The 17,425-nt window shown below is 38.0% G+C and overlaps 8 protein-coding genes and 1 long non-coding RNA gene across 13 annotated transcripts; 6 read left to right on the plus strand and 3 right to left on the minus strand.

Moving 5' to 3' along the window:
- Window positions 1-777: 777 nt before the first annotated feature.
- A/N-InvF (Plant neutral invertase family protein) lies at window positions 778-3,164 on the plus strand (the record flags this gene model as incomplete). The annotated part of the gene is made up of 4 exons (NM_105858.1): window positions 778-993; window positions 1,186-1,617; window positions 1,807-2,365; window positions 2,872-3,164. The coding sequence occupies 4 exons, from the start codon at window positions 778-780 to the stop codon at window positions 3,162-3,164; spliced, it is 1,500 nt and encodes a 499-aa protein (NP_177345.1).
- Window positions 3,165-5,058: 1,894 nt separating this feature from the next.
- Window positions 5,059-6,776, plus strand: AT1G72010 (TCP family transcription factor). Its single transcript, NM_105859.5, has one exon. The coding sequence runs from the start codon at window positions 5,345-5,347 to the stop codon at window positions 6,470-6,472; it is 1,128 nt and encodes a 375-aa protein (NP_177346.1). The 5' UTR covers window positions 5,059-5,344; the 3' UTR covers window positions 6,473-6,776.
- Window positions 6,777-6,791: 15 nt separating this feature from the next.
- AT1G72020 (TonB-dependent heme receptor A) lies at window positions 6,792-8,094 on the minus strand. Its single transcript, NM_105860.5, has 2 exons — window positions 7,756-8,094; window positions 6,792-7,242 (listed from the first exon to the last, which is right to left on the minus strand). Exons 1-2 carry the CDS (start codon window positions 7,826-7,828, stop codon window positions 7,022-7,024), a joined length of 294 nt encoding a protein of 97 aa, NP_565031.1. The 5' UTR covers window positions 7,829-8,094; the 3' UTR covers window positions 6,792-7,021.
- Window positions 8,095-8,332: 238 nt separating this feature from the next.
- AT1G72030 (Acyl-CoA N-acyltransferases (NAT) superfamily protein) lies at window positions 8,333-9,433 on the plus strand. Its single transcript, NM_105861.4, has 3 exons — window positions 8,333-8,717; window positions 8,805-8,857; window positions 8,939-9,433. Exons 1-3 carry the CDS (start codon window positions 8,388-8,390, stop codon window positions 9,324-9,326), a joined length of 771 nt encoding a protein of 256 aa, NP_177348.1. The 5' UTR covers window positions 8,333-8,387; the 3' UTR covers window positions 9,327-9,433.
- Window positions 9,395-11,900, minus strand: dNK (P-loop containing nucleoside triphosphate hydrolases superfamily protein). The gene is made up of 5 exons (NM_105862.5): window positions 11,114-11,900; window positions 10,561-11,019; window positions 10,099-10,476; window positions 9,949-10,016; window positions 9,395-9,861 (listed from the first exon to the last, which is right to left on the minus strand). The coding sequence occupies exons 1-5, from the start codon at window positions 11,747-11,749 to the stop codon at window positions 9,660-9,662; spliced, it is 1,743 nt and encodes a 580-aa protein (NP_565032.2). The 5' UTR covers window positions 11,750-11,900; the 3' UTR covers window positions 9,395-9,659.
- A 616-nt stretch (window positions 11,901-12,516) lies between these two features.
- On the plus strand, window positions 12,517-15,010 carry TFIIIA (transcription factor IIIA; the record flags this gene model as incomplete). Of its 4 annotated transcripts, NM_105863.3 has the most annotated exons (7): window positions 12,517-12,714; window positions 12,852-12,992; window positions 13,143-13,317; window positions 13,416-13,860; window positions 14,023-14,258; window positions 14,359-14,502; window positions 14,589-15,010. In NM_105863.3, 5 exons carry the CDS (start codon window positions 13,309-13,311, stop codon window positions 14,727-14,729), a joined length of 975 nt encoding a protein of 324 aa, NP_565033.1. In that variant the 3' UTR covers window positions 14,730-15,010. The 4 variants fall into 4 exon arrangements, with proteins under 4 accessions (NP_565033.1, NP_001322779.1, NP_001322778.1 ...); NM_001334513.1 differs by lacking the exon at window positions 13,143-13,317 and having other exon boundaries at window positions 12,522-12,714; NM_001334514.1 differs by having other exon boundaries at window positions 12,525-12,714; window positions 14,359-14,971.
- A 667-nt stretch (window positions 15,011-15,677) lies between these two features.
- AT1G72060 (serine-type endopeptidase inhibitor) lies at window positions 15,678-16,512 on the plus strand. Its single transcript, NM_105864.2, has 2 exons — window positions 15,678-16,037; window positions 16,142-16,512. The coding sequence occupies exons 1-2, from the start codon at window positions 15,995-15,997 to the stop codon at window positions 16,342-16,344; spliced, it is 246 nt and encodes an 81-aa protein (NP_177351.1). The 5' UTR covers window positions 15,678-15,994; the 3' UTR covers window positions 16,345-16,512.
- AT1G72070 (Chaperone DnaJ-domain superfamily protein) lies at window positions 16,122-17,419 on the minus strand. Of its 2 annotated transcripts, NM_105865.5 has the most exons (3): window positions 16,915-17,419; window positions 16,709-16,771; window positions 16,122-16,474 (listed from the first exon to the last, which is right to left on the minus strand). In NM_105865.5, the coding sequence occupies exons 1-3, from the start codon at window positions 17,107-17,109 to the stop codon at window positions 16,352-16,354; spliced, it is 381 nt and encodes a 126-aa protein (NP_565034.1). In that variant the 5' UTR covers window positions 17,110-17,419; the 3' UTR covers window positions 16,122-16,351. The 2 variants fall into 2 exon arrangements, with proteins under 2 accessions (NP_565034.1, NP_001323310.1); NM_001334515.1 differs by lacking the exon at window positions 16,122-16,474 and having other exon boundaries at window positions 16,617-16,771; window positions 16,915-17,216.
- AT1G09297 lies at window positions 16,801-17,198 on the plus strand. The gene has a single exon (NR_139599.1). It is a non-coding gene; the product is annotated as an other RNA (long non-coding RNA).
- Window positions 17,420-17,425: the final 6 nt, after the last annotated feature.

Below are 17,425 nucleotides of genomic sequence, written 5' to 3' on the forward strand. Positions count from 1 at the left end.
CATCAAAATTCAGATTATTGTCACATTTTTATCACCGTAAAATCTTAGAAGAAAGAAAGATAATTTTTTTTTTTTTTTTTTAATGATAATCAAAGATATTATGTTAGTAGTAAAATAGAGAATGGAAAAAATAAATTAATTACATAGACAAACGTGTAGGTCATAAAATCATTTGGTACATCAAATTCATACATGGGTCTTCTGGTATTATCTATTAACAGCTTTAGGAAAGAAATATGAGATCAGATTTTTAGGCTAATCAAACAAAATTTTCTATAAAACCATCATATACATAACAAATATGCACAAGAAGTGCATAAGAAGAAAGAAATCAAACAGAAATGCAAACAAACTAGATATGATGATTGGTGATATATATATCTTGAAATTGTTTCTATCCGCAAAAAAGCAAACGCTCCAATCAACATGTTTTGCCAGCTTGCTAGGTCTCTCTATAAATATTGGTTCCTTCTCTTAACATCATTTTTTCTTCTCTCGAGTGTTGTTAAAGTTTTTGTATAGTTTGCTATTTTTCGTGAATCAATAAAAAGAGCTTTGTTGAACAAATTAGCTATCTCCATGGACCGACCAAAGAAACGGGACGTACTACGAGCGGTGAATTCGATGAGCTCTCTATGCGAGAATGGCAAAAAAAAGGAAGGAATTCGAGCAGTAAACTCGATGTGCTCGATATCCGAACTGACGGATGAAGACCTACTGTCTCGGCTGCTTGACCGTCCAAGACTCAAACTTGAACGGAAAATATCATACGAGGAAATGTCTTTAAGCCTTTACGACAGTGCACATTCACTAGACGGTAAGTCTGGTTGGGATACTCCGGTTTTCTCCATGAAAGACTCAATGGATCGTAACCCGATGGTCACAGAAGCTTGGGAGGCTCTCTGCCAGTCTCAGGTCTACTTCCGGGGAAAACCGGTAGGAACCATCGCCGCCTACGACCATGCTTCAGAAGAGGTCTTGAACTATGATCAGGTATGGTTGTGTTTTGTTTCTTTCTAGTTTGTTTTTGCTGTTTTGGTTTTGGTGAATTTGATGAACTCTTAAGACATAAAAGAGAAGAACAAAATTAGAGTGAATCGCACGTCAACTAGAACATTTAAGCAAATTACAAACTATGATTGTTCTGCCTCATTACAATTTTTCTTGTCTATTGTAACTTTTAAGGTGTTCGTACGTGATTTTGTACCGAGTGCTCTAGCATTTCTGATGAATGGAGAGCCTGAAATTGTGAAGAACTTTCTCCTGAAGACACTTCATATTCAGGGACAAGACAAAATGATCGACAAGTTCAAGCTTGGTGACGGCGCAATGCCAGCAAGCTTTAAAGTTCTACATAATCCTATCAAGAAGACGGATACGATTATCGCTGACTTTGGAGAAAGCGCCATCGGGAGAGTGGCTCCAGTCGACTCTGGCTTCTGGTGGATCATTCTCCTCCGAGCTTACACTAAGTCTACAGGAGATCATTCTCTAGCAGAGAGACCAGAGTGCCAAAAGGGAATGAGACTCATACTTTCTTTGTGTCTCTCTGAGGGTTTTGATACTTTTCCGACTTTGCTTTGCGCAGATGGTTGCTCGATGGTCGATCGTAGAATGGTAAGCTTGCTCTCATCCTCTTGACTATAAAATTCCATAAATCAAGAAACCAATACTTTTTTTGGCATCGAACTTTTGACTTTTGAATATGACCGTCTCAAAGAACATATAGGCCTCAATTCATATACATATATATCCTAAGTGAAAATGAACCTCTTGAACGTTCTCTTTTTGAAATGTACTGTGCAGGGCATTTACGGCTATCCGATTGAGATCCAAGCCCTCTTTTTCATGGCTCTTCGATCCGCACTCTCAATGCTGAAACATGATTCTGAGGGTAAAGAGTTCATGGAAAAGATAGTGAAGCGGCTGCACGCACTAAGCTTCCATATGAGAAGCTACTTTTGGCTCGATTTCCAGCAGCTCAATGACATTTACCGTTACAAGACGGAGGAGTACTCTCACACCGCGGTAAACAAGTTCAACGTAATCCCTGACTCCATCCCTGATTGGATCTTTGACTTCATGCCTCTCCGAGGTGGCTACTTCGTTGGAAATGTCAGTCCCGCCCGCATGGACTTCAGGTGGTTTGCGTTAGGAAATTGTATCGCAATTCTTTCCTCATTGGCCACACCAGAGCAGTCCATGGCGATCATGGACCTGATTGAGGCCCGGTGGGAAGAACTTGTGGGAGAGATGCCGTTGAAGATATGTTATCCGGCGATGGAGAGTCACGAGTGGGGGATTGTCACTGGCTGTGACCCTAAGAACACAAGGTGGAGCTACCACAACGGAGGCTCTTGGCCAGGTGAGTTACCTTCTTTTACAAGTCATTGATAGATAGTTAATGGGATCTAATGGGCATTAAGTTGTCAAAATTACCGAAAACATTATATAAATATAATTTAAGGTCATAAAAAACATGAGAAAATAAACGAATGCAAATAAATATGATATAGATGCTAAACATGAGCGATTGAAGAGTAATAGTATAGTAGACTAAGATATACTATATGATTAGGGAATCCGATGCCGAAACCGACATTAATTCTTGGATTTGTTTGCCGTCTATGATGGCCAAAGAATATTCAACTCTTAAATCTGTTTGAATTTTTGGTTTGTCCAAAAAATAAGCAGAGTTTGTTTTTATAATATCTTTATTGTAATGGTAGAACCAAAACAAGATCCACGTAAATACTTTCATTCAACCCTATTTTCTATTTCTAACGCCACATTTGATTAATTTTGTTTTTTGTTTGGAAATATAATCATTCAATCAATATTGTTGACTCATGTGGCTGATGCAAAATGTAGTGCTTCTATGGTTACTAACGGCGGCAAGCATAAAGACTGGACGGCCACAAATAGCACGACGGGCTATAGAGTTGGCGGAGGCACGACTGTTGAAGGATGGATGGCCGGAGTACTACGACGGAAAGTCTGGAAGATTCATCGGAAAACAGGCTAGGAAATCTCAGACATGGTCAATCGCTGGCTATTTGGTCGCCAAGATGATGATGGATGATCCAACGCATGTGGGAATGATCTCAATGGAAGAAGAGAAACATATGAAACCTCCTCTTAGAAGATCTTCTTCTTGGACTTAAATTATATAATTTCGTTTTGTGTTTTTTTTTCTTCATTGTAGGGCCTTTTATAATTACCATTAACAGAAACAAAAATATTCATAGCTCCCAAATTAACTTTAATATGTGGAATAATCAAGAATGGTTGTCTTGTGATCACTATGGTACCATGGTCTACTACGGACCACCAGGTAATAAGGCATGGGTTTAGAAGGAGTCATTGACTATTGACGAATCAAAAGTCTTACAAGACACAATCCGACAGAAACAAATTAGAAAAAGAAGAAAAAGACAACAGAGTACGACCGTTCGATTAATATCATGCATGTACTTATACAACCCTACACTTCCAGTAATTTTTGGTAACTTTACCAAGTCAAACGCAGTATAATCTCTTATGTAACTACTTTGTGATACTTGAGGTTATGGATATTTTCGAATATGTCTATTTGAGTTAAAATAAAGCTACGGCCTACGTCACATGTCATTTAAAAAGAAACTAGGTTGAAATTCTGTGCTATACTAAACTAAAAGATGATACAAGAATCAATTACTTTTATAAGCAAATTGAAAATCTCAAAATACAAGATTTCATATACCATTTTAAGTGCATATAGGTAGACTAATAGAAAAGCAGGTGAAACTCTATGAGCCTATAATATATAAACTTTGTGATTCTTTATCCACAAAATATTAATTCCATAGGCCATAGACACTTTAGATAGTGTGATACAAAATGAGCAAACCCTAAATCCTATTGATTTAAGGTTTCTGATCGTACAACTTCGGTCAAGTTCATAGAAAAACTAGGGAAAAGATTCGTAAACAATAATATTTTTCTCTGAAAATCATGATCAAATTCTAAAAAAGAGAGAGTATTGGATCGCACTTTGTATACTTTAGGCTTGACAGGGTCAACGAGTTGCTTTTATGTCCTTGTTTTATTCCAGATTTTCGGCCATTTACTTTTTTTTCTTTTCTTTAAATTCTTTTGGTGGGAAAAACTTTTTTCTTTTACTGGTAAAGTAAGAACTGTTTTATCTATATACATTATCATGGACTTAAAACTTGAAAGCTGAAATCTAAAAATTAGTGATAAAGTTTGGACGAAAAATTAGCAGTTAACTAAAATGATTTGTTTTGAGACCAAAACTAATAATAATAATCAAGATCTAGCTTTTTTTCATGTGGGAATAAGAATAATAAAAAGGAGGCAAAACGGGTTGTTGAGGAGAGTGATTAACATGAATCACCGCTCACCAGTAACGTCTTTATCGACAAAAAAACAATTTAAAAATGGTGAGTGGATTAGTATTAGCAACCACCAAATAGATTTAACTATAATAAGATAACTAAACTAATTAGCTGTATATAATTTCTTTTAACTATACATTAATTAATCCCTCTCGTAAAATAAGTAGATATGATTGTAGTCTTTTCAAGTATGAACAACCAACAAATCTCACACTAAATATCTCCTTCGCGTTAACTTAAACAGTACACATCACGTAGTCTTTATCAAAACACTCTTAAGGTTAAAGAAATAATACACCTAAATTAAAGAGTTAATTAGGTGATGATCACGGTTAAAGAAACTTAGATGGGAAAATCAAGGTTAAAAAAATTCACCTAATTTTATTTTTATTTTATAAAGGTTCTTAATTACATCACTGATCTATAGGATTAGATACTCTAAGAATGTTCATGTTCCATTCTAATTAATTATATATTTAAAAAACAAATCCGAAAATTAGCTTGCATAATTATCCAAAAGTAACAATGATGATTTTTTTTTTTTTAACTGTGTCAATTTTAATTTTAACCATGGCAAAGCAAAAAAATGAAGGGTTTTCGACAAGAAAGAAGAACAGTGTAAGAAACAAATAAGTCAATAAAGGTTGAATTGAATAGAGAATTTAGATGGATAGTTTCTTCCTGCAATCACACCATTCATATCCACTTGTTTTTATCCTTCTCAATCATTCTCTCTTCTCTCTCCCTCTCTGTTCTCAAACTCCATTTTAGTAGCAAGCTTAGATCTCCTCCTTCCACAGTCACTTTCTCTTCTTTCTCTGCTTTTGTTTCTTCAATCGATTTGCTTCAGATTTCCCCAGATTATATAGAATTCGATGTCAAGACACAGAATTCACATGGGTTTTGTCTAAAAATCATAAAAATCATATCTTTTTACGGATTTGAAGATGAATCAGAATTCCTCTGTTGCGGAGGCGACGCTTCAGCTTAATTCCGGTGAAAAACCATCGCCGGGATCGATTCCGTTTATCTCCTCTGGTCAACACGGAAACATAAGCACTTCAGCGACGAGTTCGACAAGCACAAGCTCAGGTAGTGCTCTTGCCGTAGTTAAATCCGCCGTGAAAAAACCAACTAAAGATCGGCATACTAAAGTCGATGGTCGTGGACGGCGAATTCGTATGCCGGCGATGTGCGCCGCTAGAGTTTTTCAGTTAACAAGAGAGTTAGGTCATAAATCTGATGGAGAAACCATCGAGTGGCTTCTCCAACAAGCTGAGCCAGCTATCATCGCTTCTACTGGTACTGGTACGATCCCGGCGAATTTCTCAACACTTAACGCTTCTTTACGCAGTGGTGGTGGCTCCACCTTGTTTTCTCAGGCGTCGAAATCTTCTTCTTCGCCACTCTCGTTTCATAGCACTGGAATGTCTCTTTATGAAGACAATAACGGTACTAACGGATCATCGGTAGATCCTTCTAGGAAGTTACTGAATTCAGCCGCAAACGCGGCTGTTTTCGGTTTTCATCATCAGATGTATCCACCAATAATGTCGACGGAGAGAAATCCGAACACTTTAGTGAAACCTTATAGAGAAGATTACTTTAAGGAGCCGAGTTCTGCAGCGGAACCAAGCGAGAGTTCTCAGAAAGCGAGTCAGTTTCAGGAGCAAGAGTTAGCTCAGGGTCGTGGGACGGCTAATGTGGTGCCTCAACCTATGTGGGCGGTTGCGCCAGGGACTACGAATGGAGGTAGTGCGTTCTGGATGCTTCCGATGAGCGGTTCGGGTGGGCGGGAGCAGATGCAGCAGCAGCCTGGTCACCAAATGTGGGCGTTTAATCCAGGGAATTATCCAGTTGGGACAGGACGAGTAGTAACTGCACCAATGGGGTCAATGATGTTGGGAGGTCAACAGCTAGGATTAGGAGTGGCAGAGGGCAACATGGCGGCTGCAATGCGTGGCAGTAGAGGCGATGGTTTGGCCATGACTCTAGATCAACATCAGCATCAGCTCCAACATCAAGAGCCAAACCAGAGTCAAGCTAGTGAAAATGGTGGTGATGACAAAAAGTGATCAATCCTTTTCTCTAGTTCCACCTCATGACATTGTAATGACCACACTCGAGTTTGAAGATTCGCAATCTGCGGTTTGGCTATTAGCAACTCCATTTGTAAAACATGTTTTGGCGATGGCGGTTGAATGCTGCCATGCTTGAATGACAAATATGGTGAAACAGATAATGGTTTTAAGCTTTTGAACAGATTTGTCACATCATTTGTGGGTTTTTGTGTGCCTATGTGTGTTTTCTTGATTTCATCTCTCCTTTTGATTGTACCTTTTTATTAATAGATTTGTGAATATGTTGATCTTTCTTGGCTTTTGGGTTCTACGATACTCAAACAAAACTTTCACTTCCAATCAAAGTAAAAAAAAATATATCTGTCAGATTATCATTATTACAGCATCAAACAGCCAGCAAAAGAGGAAGACACAGAAGACTTAACCATAACGATAAGACTTGTGGCTAAGATCCAAAGGGAGAAAGAAAAACTCTCTTGCAAAAGCAGAGTTTGAGAATTCATACAAATTATTCAAGCTGTGAACAAGAGCATCCTGAGGGACTTAACCAGATTGAGTCTTCCTCTGCTGGAAAACGACTGCGAAGATAGGAACCCCAACACCGATGCTGAAAGCGGTGAATACACCGAGAGACATCTTGAGAGCTTGGTACTTCATGCGGTCCAAATTGTACATGTGTTTTGCGTGGAGGTAGTATTCATCGTAACCACCATGTCCTCCTCCGCTCATCTTCTTAACTCCAGTCGAGTGGAAGCTTCTAGTCACTGTTGTTGATGATATCAAAGAAATCTTCAGCAAGTTTTGAAATATTACCAATCAAACACTCATAAATCATCTTATAGCCCATTTAGTTTCAAGAGATACATCAAAACAAGCTGATCATAGCATGAACATGGAGCCTTTCACTGATCAACCAAAACTATCAAAACACGAACATGGAAAATTTCCATGAAACAAGGAAACATCAAAATATGCATTTCTAATTTCATGATACAATTTTTCAGCCTAATCATAAACAATCTGTTTCGCATCACGCCATTAAAGCGTGTTTCTATGACAAATTCGCGAGCAGAGAAGTTTCAAATCCCAGAATTCAATCAACGAAGAATCGCATCGGAATCAATCCGCGGCTAATCAGAAACATTGATATCTAGGCAATCAAACAAAACCTTAGAATAATCGATTCCTGGGAAATCAAACAAAACCCTAGACAACAAAAAAGGGGAAAAACAAAGAAATGCAAAACCAATTCAGCAGATACTTCTATTGGTACTGACCAGATCTGGAGACTGATGCTTCGGAAGAAGCAATGATCTTAGATACAGATCTGATGCTGGTGCTCAACGCCATGATTCAGAACTAATCGAGAAATTGCAAATGATGAACGACTTCTCTGGAAATTTTACGGCGAATTTGTTTTGGGGAGGAGAGGAGACTGAGAAATGAGAGATGATATCACACGTGCAAAGCGACATCTTCTTTTGGGCCAGGCCCATTTACTCTTACACAAGGCCTTTATTTAACTGTGTTGTTCAAATATTTTTGTTTTAAGTAAAAGCTGACAAAAATGTTCAGAAAAAAAAAACTTTGGGAATTTTCTTAGGAATCATATAACATGTCAAAATAAAAATTCATGTCACTTTCTTTGATGAACATGAAATATACTAATTTTTGCTTGCAAATCTCCACGTGTAGAGTCACCATTTGTCCACGTAGCTGAACTATTTTATCTTTTCTAACCCCAAAAAAATCTCTGGATGGTCATGAGCTAGCGATGATTCTTAACCACAGAAAACAGACGATGGAAGCAAGAAGCGTATCTTATCTCTACGTTTCATATTAAAGCGCATGAAAACGAACATAATAAAGATTCTCTTTTTTTTTTTTGAAAAATGCTAGAAAAATAAACATGGGTCACTTGCCACAGAGCCTCTACTCCGCCGCTGGACCAAAGTTTCCATATCCTGGAAGCTCCGGTCTAGGAGTAGATCAACGGAAGCTGACGTGGAGCCGCTTCCCGGTGTTCCTACGGTGCGCGTCGACGGAGTCGTTAACGAGTTTGACTCAGAATAATGCGGCGGAGATAGAGTTGAAGTATCTGGTGAGTCAACACGGGTGGGACGTGAGGAGATTGAATAGAGACGACGAGGATGAGATCAGGAGAGTGTCTCTTGTTCAAGCCGAAGCTTTCCACATCCCTCTTGCTCTTTTTGATGATTTTTTCTTCATGTTTTTTCAGGTTTGTTTATTTTTCATTCTCATATATGATTTACATTGAAGATTATTGTTTTGATGTATATGAAGATTTTGATAATATGTAATACAGGCAGAGGTTCTATCAGCACTTCTTTACAAACTAAAGAATTCACCACCTGACAGGTAAAACAAATAACATAACATAATTTCTTTAAGACTAGTTTTTAAATGTGATTAATTATAAAAGTTTTAAGAATTTGGCAGATATGCATGTCTCGTGGCGGAGCAAACAAGTGAAACTGAAACTTTGTCGAGCTCAAGTGTTGTCGGAGTAGTTGATGTAACAGCTCAAACTGAAAGTTCAGTACTTCGCTATTTTCCGGGCGTCGAAGAATATCTATACGTCTCGGGTTTAGCTGTCTCAAAATCTCAAAGGAGAAAGAAGATGGCAAGTACATTGTTAAAGGCATGTGATGTTTTGTGTTACTTGTGGGGTTTCAAGCTTCTTGCTCTAAGAGCTTATGAAGACGATGCAGCTGCTAGAAATCTTTACTCGAATGCCGGCTACAGTGTGGTCGAGACTGACCCGTTGTGGACCTCTACTTGGATAGGCAGAAAACGTCGCGTTCTTATGAGTAAACGCTTTTCTTAGGCGTTTTCTTCATGTACATTTTGGTTAAAACAATAAACACACTACCATCTAATTGGATACAGAGTAAATGTGCAGAAACATGAACTGAACTGAAATTTTAGACGACCAACAAGATTTCAAGAAACAAATTATCCAGAGACCAAACTTTTATACAAAAGGGTTAAACTAAACGGTGGCACGACCATGTTTTGTTTCTACATCTAAGATGGACAAAAGCGGCAGCAAACGTTTTTTTCCTAAATAAACGATATAAAAGCCGATCGAAACTATTGACATTCAATAACCTGACACGCTCCCTTGGAGCCAACAAAAACAGAGTCAGTGAATGGACAGTCACGCAGACGGTCTAGTGAGGAGTGACTTGAGATCTAGAGGCGGGAGATCTAATCCCGGGACATGATTGCCTGCTGGTCCCATCCAGAGACCTCCATTCTGATGTGGTAGCAGTACCGGCGACTGACTGTTGCTCTTCTCTGTAGATGTTTCTTGCTTCTTCTTCACAAACTCAAAGAACTCAGCGACCTGGCGTGCATACCTTTTAACAACATCAATCAAGAAAGTATCTATTAGATTTATGATTCCAAATAAGTTATGGTGACATTACAGTAGTGTGAGCACTTACTGTGTCTTTGCTTCAATATCCCGGCTGAAGTCGATATTGGGTTCACAGTCCAAAACCAGAGCAGGGACCTGTTACAACCAATGAACCAGTCTAAGCAAAATCTATCTTCAGACTTTTAGCACAAAGAATGCAAAAAAGAGATAAGTTTACCTTCTGGATACTAGAATGCATATGATTTCCTTCCAAGTAAAAGACACGGTCCTTTATATCAGGATGCAGAGAGTTGTCCATGTGTAAAGATGGTCTACTAACAGACAATACACCATGGTTTCCGCTCTCAAAGGGAAGCAGCCAGCTCTCGTGCTTCTCGTGCAAATCTTGGAGGTATTTCAGAGAGACTCCGCCTTCTTCTGCTCGTTTCCTGAGCATCATTCGCTTGTGGCAAGTGTCTGGACTCGCCCTTAAGTATATAAACCCATCAGGAACAAGTCCAGGTAAAGAAGAGACAACCGGATCAAACCAAGAGTCGTAAATGCTGATCTCCATCTCATTCATCCATTTCGCTTCATGAACCGCACGCACAAACACCTAAACACCAAATTCCACAACATATTAAGTTTCCAATCACACATTTCAAACTATAAATTTTAATAACGTTGGCTTTAAAATTACCATTCGGTCACTGAAGACACTCCTTTCCATCAACCTGAGAGGTTTAACCCCAGAAGCAGACTCTTTCTCCTGCATCAGCCGAGTGACAAACACATAGTTCTGGAAAGTATAAGCATACCTCTGAGGCTCAGAGTAGAAAGCATCCAATATATTGAAATGGTCAGGTCCAACATCTTGCCACTTATCAACTGGCTCAGGAACAATCTCAACAAGGTCTTGTAACTCAACAGTCTCATTCGCTATCCTCTGAAGAAAAGTTGATTTACCAACACTGATGTTCCCTTCAACACAAAACGTCAAACGTTTCTTCACATTTAGATTAGGTTCAGGGCCAGAATCCTTAAGCTCATCATCCACACTCTCTTTAATAAACGTTGTTATACTCTCCGCATGGTTTCTATGTATAATCCCAACAGAGCTCCTAAGATAATCAACCATCTTCTGACTAGCCTTCCAAAACTGAGATTACAAATCAACCAACCAAAAATAAAGATTGAAACTTTCAATACTTGTCTCAAAACCCGCAAGTTAAAAATTGAAGATTCAAAAGTACCTTATCCTTATAAAGCTTCTTGAGCTCTGCAACATCACCAATCCCATTATCAACAAGCTTTCTCTGATTCCTTAAACCAACTCCAGGAATCTTCAGCAAATCTGGATTACCAACAAACTCACCACTTCCACTAGAGCTCCGGTTTCTACGGTTCATCCTCACAGGCTTCTCATCTTTCTCCTCGTCTTCATCTTCTCCGTCAGACTCTTCCTCGCTTTCAACCACTGCTCCAGCAGTAGCATTAACCGGGGTTAAACCACCAGTAGAGTCTGAACAAAACAACGCACGCCAAGACCCAGTTCGACCAACCCAAGCCCGGTTCGTACCGTCAATTGAACACCGGCAAGTCCGGTAACCAGCTGTTGAGAACCGAACAGACGCCGGTGCCGGTTTATGAACAGTCCTCTGTAGATAAGCAGAGAAACCAACACCGCCTGAAGAAACAGAAGCCGTTGTGGTCGGCATAGCGGAAGTAGAGAAGAAACAAGTGGAGAGAGGTTTAGTAGTAGAACAAGGAGGGAGATTTTTAACGGGGGTCTTAAACCCTAGAGAGATAAAACCGGCGGCGAGAGAGTTCACCGGCGTAGAGAGAACAGGGGTTGAAGAAGTGGTACTTTTGCACAGAATCTTCTGCATCGTTTCCGTTTACACGAGCATTTCACATCACTCAGAGAAATAGAAACCCTAGTTTCAGAGAGAGAAGGGGATAACAAAAAAGAGGGCTTTTGTGTGGGTTTTGGTTTGGCGCAAAGACAGAGGAAGAAGAAGAGAGAAAGTTGCGTTTTAGGGTTTTTAATTTTATTGATTAAAATCATTAATTTCAATTTTGTGGTGTGGTTAATTATTTAATTAATTAGAAGATATGATTATGGGATTAATACGTTTTTTAATAAATCGTTATGGGGAAAAAATGTTAAAAAATGGTGATGTGTCCTGTCCTTGAGGTGTTATTTGTCATCTTTACGAAGTTGTGTAGCACACATGACACGTGCGGATAACAAATAAGTACATAATCATTTTTTTATTGTTTAAAAAAACGCTTGTTTTTGAATTGGACTGGTTTTTTATTTGGGCCTACCCTTTGTTAAAACGATGACCTAATTGAGCTTATCGACTGTAAATTTTTCAAAAATGTTACAGATGCAGGGCCCATTAGATTTAATGGACCGATTGTGACGTTTCAAATTTGTTCCCTTTTTTCCTGGCACAAGTCTAACTTTTCGTTTTGCAAAGATCCCTTGTCTATTTTCTACTCGATTTTGCAAATTTGTTGTAATTCTAATTTAAATTTGTTATATGGGCTTGAAAGGCCCATTATACAATTAGAAGCCCAAGTGTTCTAGGTTAGATTTCTCACTCCCGGAAAAAAGAAGCTGATATATAAATGGCCATTGTTACTTCAGCTTCTACTGTGCGGCGTCTTGATGGAGGAGATAAACCCTAGTTCTTCTGTAGACAATAAGAGAGACATGGCGGAAGAAGCTAAAGTTGATGTGAAGACTTCGGCGAAGAAGGATATACGCAATTATCTATGCCAGTATTGCGGAATCAGCAGATCTAAAAACTATCTCATCACTAAACACATCCAATCTCATCATCAGGTTTGAGATCTTCCTCCAATTCGATTCCAATTTCTCATCCGTGGCATCTTGATTTGTTTTCAATGAAATTGAGAGTTGAGTCTGTAGAATCGGCGATGGTTTGTTGAATTGAGAGTTTCTATGATTCGTTTGTTTAGATGGAACTTGAAGAGGAAAGAGATGATGAAGCTTGTGAGGTTGATGAGGAGTCTTCAAGTAATCATACTTGTCAAGAATGTGGTGCTGAGTTTAAGAAACCTGCTCACTTGAAGCAGCATATGCAGAGTCATTCGCTCGAGGTAGATTTATGCATCCTCTTGTCATGAGAAGTCGAATTGTTCCCATTCTGTGTGTTGCAGCTACAGATGGAGATACATAGAGATACTCGTGGATTTTGCTTAGTGTTGAGTTTTGTTCTGGTTGTGAACTAAAAGTTTATACATTTGCAGGAAATAAATAGCCTTTTGTTTAAATCAAAAGGTCTTACCTATGTTATTGCGTGAGGCATTGGATCCCAAAGAGAGAACTCCAAAATGCGAGGCTACATGTTATGGACTAGTATCAGGTTGGGAGACCTCCTGAGAAGCTCCAGCAAGTAAGCCTCGATCACGCAAAATGTTTGAGGTCTGATGTTCAATAGCTTGTTTTGTTTCACTTTGCTTTGGACTTTCTTTTCGCCAATGAGCTATGTTTCTGATGGTTTTCACTCTTTTGGTGTGTAGAGATCTTTTACTTGCTATGTGGATGATTGTGCTGCTAGCTATAGGAGGAAGGATCATCTCAATAGGCATCTTCTTACACATAAAGGGAAGCTCTTTAAGTGTCCGAAGGAGAACTGCAAGAGTGAATTCTCAGTACAGGGAAATGTTGGTAGGCATGTTAAGAAATATCATAGTAATGACAACCGTGATAAGGACAATACTGGTTTGGGCGATGGTGATAAGGACAATACTTGTAAGGGGGATGATGATAAGGAAAAATCTGGTAGTGGCGGTTGTGAGAAGGAAAATGAAGGGAATGGCGGAAGTGGTAAGGACAATAATGGTAATGGCGATTCTCAGCCTGCGGAGTGTTCAACTGGTCAGAAGCAGGTTGTCTGCAAAGAAATTGGTTGTGGAAAAGCCTTTAAGTATCCTTCACAGCTTCAAAAGCATCAGGATTCTCATGGTAAGTGCACCTTCCTACCCTTACTTTCCCTCTAGTTTAGTATCCTGGGCATATGAAGATTTCTACGTTTCCTCTCTATGTGCTTTGTTATAAATTAAAGACAGTTGTTTGTTAAAGCTTGATAGATTTTCAATCTCTGAAGGTTTAGATTTACATTTGCAGTGAAATTAGACTCTGTGGAGGCATTTTGTTCCGAGCCTGGGTGTATGAAGTACTTTACCAACGAAGAATGCCTCAAGTCACACATAAGATCCTGTCATCAGCACATCAACTGTGAGATATGTGGTTCTAAGCATTTGAAAAAGAACATCAAGAGACATCTACGGACTCATGATGAAGATTCCTCACCAGGAGAAATCAAGTGTGAAGTTGAGGGTTGCTCTTCGACTTTCTCCAAGGTAAAGAAACATCCTGAGCTACGTCAAACTTATATAGTCCAAAACAAGTTTCGTTTCCAGATTATTCAACATCACTAATTACATTACGATTATTTCTCAGGCTTCTAATCTTCAGAAACACATGAAAGCAGTGCACGATGATATACGTCCCTTTGTCTGTGGCTTTCCCGGTTGTGGCATGAGATTTGCTTACAAACATGTCAGAAACAAGCACGAGAATTCCGGGTATCACGTATATACCTGCGTAAGTTCATCCAACCTACATACTATCGTGTTTTTCTTACAAACTCAAAAGACTAGAATCTCATGTAAAACTGAATGTGGTTTCAGGGTGATTTTGTCGAAACTGATGAAGATTTCACTTCAAGACCGAGAGGTGGACTAAAGAGGAAACAAGTTACTGCGGAAATGCTGGTACGAAAGAGAGTCATGCCTCCTCGGTTTGATGCAGAAGAACACGAAACTTGCTAGTAGTGTCCAAGCCTTAATTATATTTTCTGTCTTAAGATAAGTGAAGTAGTTTTGTGTAAAGTTCTTTTTGTTTGTGTGTTGGTAGGAAGAAATATAGAACTACAATAGTAGGTAGTAATATAAGTAATGTTGTGCTTAGAATCTATGTTCGTTTAACCTTTTATCTCCCACGGCTTTAATGTATTGAACCCAACGTTTGAGATATAAGTAATGTTGTGCTTATAATCTATGTTCGTTTAACCTTTTTATCTCCCACGGCTTTGATGTCTTGAACCAATGTTTTTAAAACTGACCCAAACAGTGAACCGGACTACCTTTTGGGTAAATATTAATAGAGATTTTACAATTTTTATAAATAGAAAACAAAATAATCATATTATGTTTAATAGAAAACAAAATAATCATATCATGTTTAATAAAAAAATATAAAATCATATTATGTTTGATAAAATATAAAATCATTTACACCAAAAAAACATATATATATATATATAAAATCAAACAATAATAAGAAAGTGATTAAAAATTTTAAATTCAACTAAATGTCTAACATCGTAACAAATATAATAGAAGATCACTAATGATAGAAACAAATTAATGAAATATCGTGAATTCAAACAACTAATCTCATTTGCATATATCACCATTCGATTCATTTTTAAGGCCGCATTGTGAAATCTTCACCAAAATCTAAAACATCAAATGAGTTTAAGAACTAAAAAAACTTATAAAAATAATTGAAGAAAGTTTAAAATCCCACATTTTATTCCAAAATGAAGAGAATTTTTTAAAACCCACATCCGGCCGGTTCAACCGATTCACCGGGTCATGGATTAATGGCGAATTTTTGTGGGTTTTTTCGGTTTTGAATTTGTCGGGTTTTAGCACTAAACCCAAACCGGAAAAGTGTTCGGGTCACGAGTTAACTGGTCGGACCGGGCGGTTCGGGTCGGGCGTGAAAACACTGTCTTGAACCCAACATTTGAAGATAAGCTTTATGGGATGAGATAAACTCCAATATTCAAGTCTCTCTTTGCGTCTCATATTCAAACTGTAATGAGATAACATTTCATTACAGTTTCAAGATAAGCTTTTGGATGAGATAATGATCTCTTAGTGGTTTAGTCAAAGTAAACAAGACTTTGACTGTTCAACTTCAACCCAATCAAGAGTCAACGGTCGGAGTTATTCAAAACACTAGTTTTTGAATTTAGTAGCTTCATCTATATATAACCCAGGAGAAGCAGAAATCTTCCAAGAAAGAAATGGTTACATACAAGATTTGGGTGATGTCTTTCATCATAGCAGGTTCAACTTATAAAAAAGGAATTCCTCTCCTCAATTTGGTTAGCAATTACACAATCAGAAATTTAATCAAATTTTGTGTTTCATTGTTTTGAAAAATCCACTAGGAGCTATTTTAGGAGGAATAATCCCTGGAGTTACTACAACAAAGACAGCGATCGCGTGTCCTCTCTATTGCTTACAAGTAGAGTACATGACATGTCCTTCCTCCGGCGCTGACAAGCTTCCTCCAAGATGCAACTGTTGTCTTGCTCCCAAAAATTGTACTCTCCATCTCTCTGATTCTACTACTATCCATTGTAGCAAATGATATATATCTAGTAAGAAATACCTGATGGTATCCCTCCTTCGAATCCCATCCATTCCTCCCACTCATCGATTTCACCCATTTCTGTAATCTCCATTTCTTCTTCTTCTTTCTTAAACTTTTGCATCAAACACTGAAAATGTGATTAATATAAGGAAAATGGTTTCAATTACGTTTTACCATGGCTAATATTAAACACCACATATTCAAAAAGTTAAAGATAAGAAAGAATCAAAATCAGAAAAGCAAACAAAATACGGGTTTGTATTTTTTATTCTTAACTTAGAAATTTTTTGTCCAAAACCAAAAAAAAACTTAAATAATCCAAAAAAAATCAAGAAATCAGAAAAACATTTTTTTGTTTTACCTCGTAAGCGGATTTGATCTCCTTGAAATCTTTGTCCTGACCCTTGTGAACATCTGGATGATACTGCAATAACTCATTTTGTCTTATTTAGTTATAATCCTTCTTTTTATTTTCTTGATTTGATTCGTCAAAAGGTTTTGAACTTTCTTTTAAAAAAAAATTAAAAGCGTAATAAGACGCAAAAGGGACAAACAAGAATTAACAACCTTTAGAGCGAGACGTTTAAAGGCACGTTTGACTTCGGTTTGGGAAGCGAGAGGAGTCAAGCCAAGAACCGTGTAATGGCTAAGATCTGGTGATAAACAACATCTTGTCGGAAACTGGATTAACCGGCGGCTATCAGTTTGGATGGTGGAACCAGGGTGATTCGTCGGAGCTTTGAACCGGAAATTTCGTATCATCGTTTCTTCTTCTTCTTCTTCACCAACCAAACATTTTAGGTTTATAACAAATCTTTTTTTCTTTCCCTTTTTGTGGGACTTTGGTGAAGGACCCTTTTTTATCTTGTACCCGACGGTATGGTCTATTGGATATCCTATTATCCGATTCACATTCCGATGTCATGTCGGTGTTTATTTATTTATTTTTATATTTATGTGTTCCTTTGTTCTCGGTTTTGTTACTAGCTAGGACGATATAACATTATATGTGTTAAAACCTATATTGTTTTGTGTAAACTATATTCTGATTTAAAAATTAAATTTCGTCCCATAAAAA

This window comes from Arabidopsis thaliana (genome assembly GCF_000001735.4).
Source record: "Arabidopsis thaliana chromosome 1 sequence".
NCBI lineage: Eukaryota > Viridiplantae > Streptophyta > Magnoliopsida > Brassicales > Brassicaceae > Arabidopsis > Arabidopsis thaliana.

Excerpts from the sequence above, each read along its gene's own strand:
- AT1G72020 (NM_105860.5), bottom strand. The coding sequence starts at position 7,828 with ATGGCGTTGAGCACCAGCATCAGATCTGTATCTAAGATCATTGCTTCT. Across the intron at positions 7,243-7,755 it reads AGCATCAGTCTCCAGATCTG|TGACTAGAAGCTTCCACTCG; the intron begins GTCAGTACCAAT and ends CATCAACAACAG.
- AT1G72030 (NM_105861.4), top strand. The coding sequence starts at position 8,388 with ATGGGTCACTTGCCACAGAGCCTCTACTCCGCCGCTGGACCAAAGTTT. Across the intron at positions 8,718-8,804 it reads TTTTCTTCATGTTTTTTCAG|GCAGAGGTTCTATCAGCACT; the intron begins GTTTGTTTATTT and ends TATGTAATACAG. Across the intron at positions 8,858-8,938 it reads AAGAATTCACCACCTGACAG|ATATGCATGTCTCGTGGCGG; the intron begins GTAAAACAAATA and ends AGAATTTGGCAG.
- AT1G72070 (NM_105865.5), bottom strand. The coding sequence starts at position 17,109 with ATGATACGAAATTTCCGGTTCAAAGCTCCGACGAATCACCCTGGTTCC. Across the intron at positions 16,772-16,914 it reads TTAAACGTCTCGCTCTAAAG|TATCATCCAGATGTTCACAA; the intron begins GTTGTTAATTCT and ends GAGTTATTGCAG. Across the intron at positions 16,475-16,708 it reads AGATCAAATCCGCTTACGAG|TGTTTGATGCAAAAGTTTAA; the intron begins GTAAAACAAAAA and ends TCACATTTTCAG.
- dNK (NM_105862.5), bottom strand. The coding sequence starts at position 11,749 with ATGCAGAAGATTCTGTGCAAAAGTACCACTTCTTCAACCCCTGTTCTC. Across the intron at positions 11,020-11,113 it reads AGAAGCTTTATAAGGATAAG|TTTTGGAAGGCTAGTCAGAA; the intron begins GTACTTTTGAAT and ends TTGTAATCTCAG. Across the intron at positions 10,017-10,098 it reads TGCATTCTAGTATCCAGAAG|GTCCCTGCTCTGGTTTTGGA; the intron begins GTAAACTTATCT and ends TGGTTGTAACAG.
- AT1G72060 (NM_105864.2), top strand. The coding sequence starts at position 15,995 with ATGGTTACATACAAGATTTGGGTGATGTCTTTCATCATAGCAG. Across the intron at positions 16,038-16,141 it reads GATGTCTTTCATCATAGCAG|GAGCTATTTTAGGAGGAATA; the intron begins GTTCAACTTATA and ends AAAATCCACTAG.
- AT1G72010 (NM_105859.5), top strand. The coding sequence starts at position 5,345 with ATGAATCAGAATTCCTCTGTTGCGGAGGCGACGCTTCAGCTTAATTCC.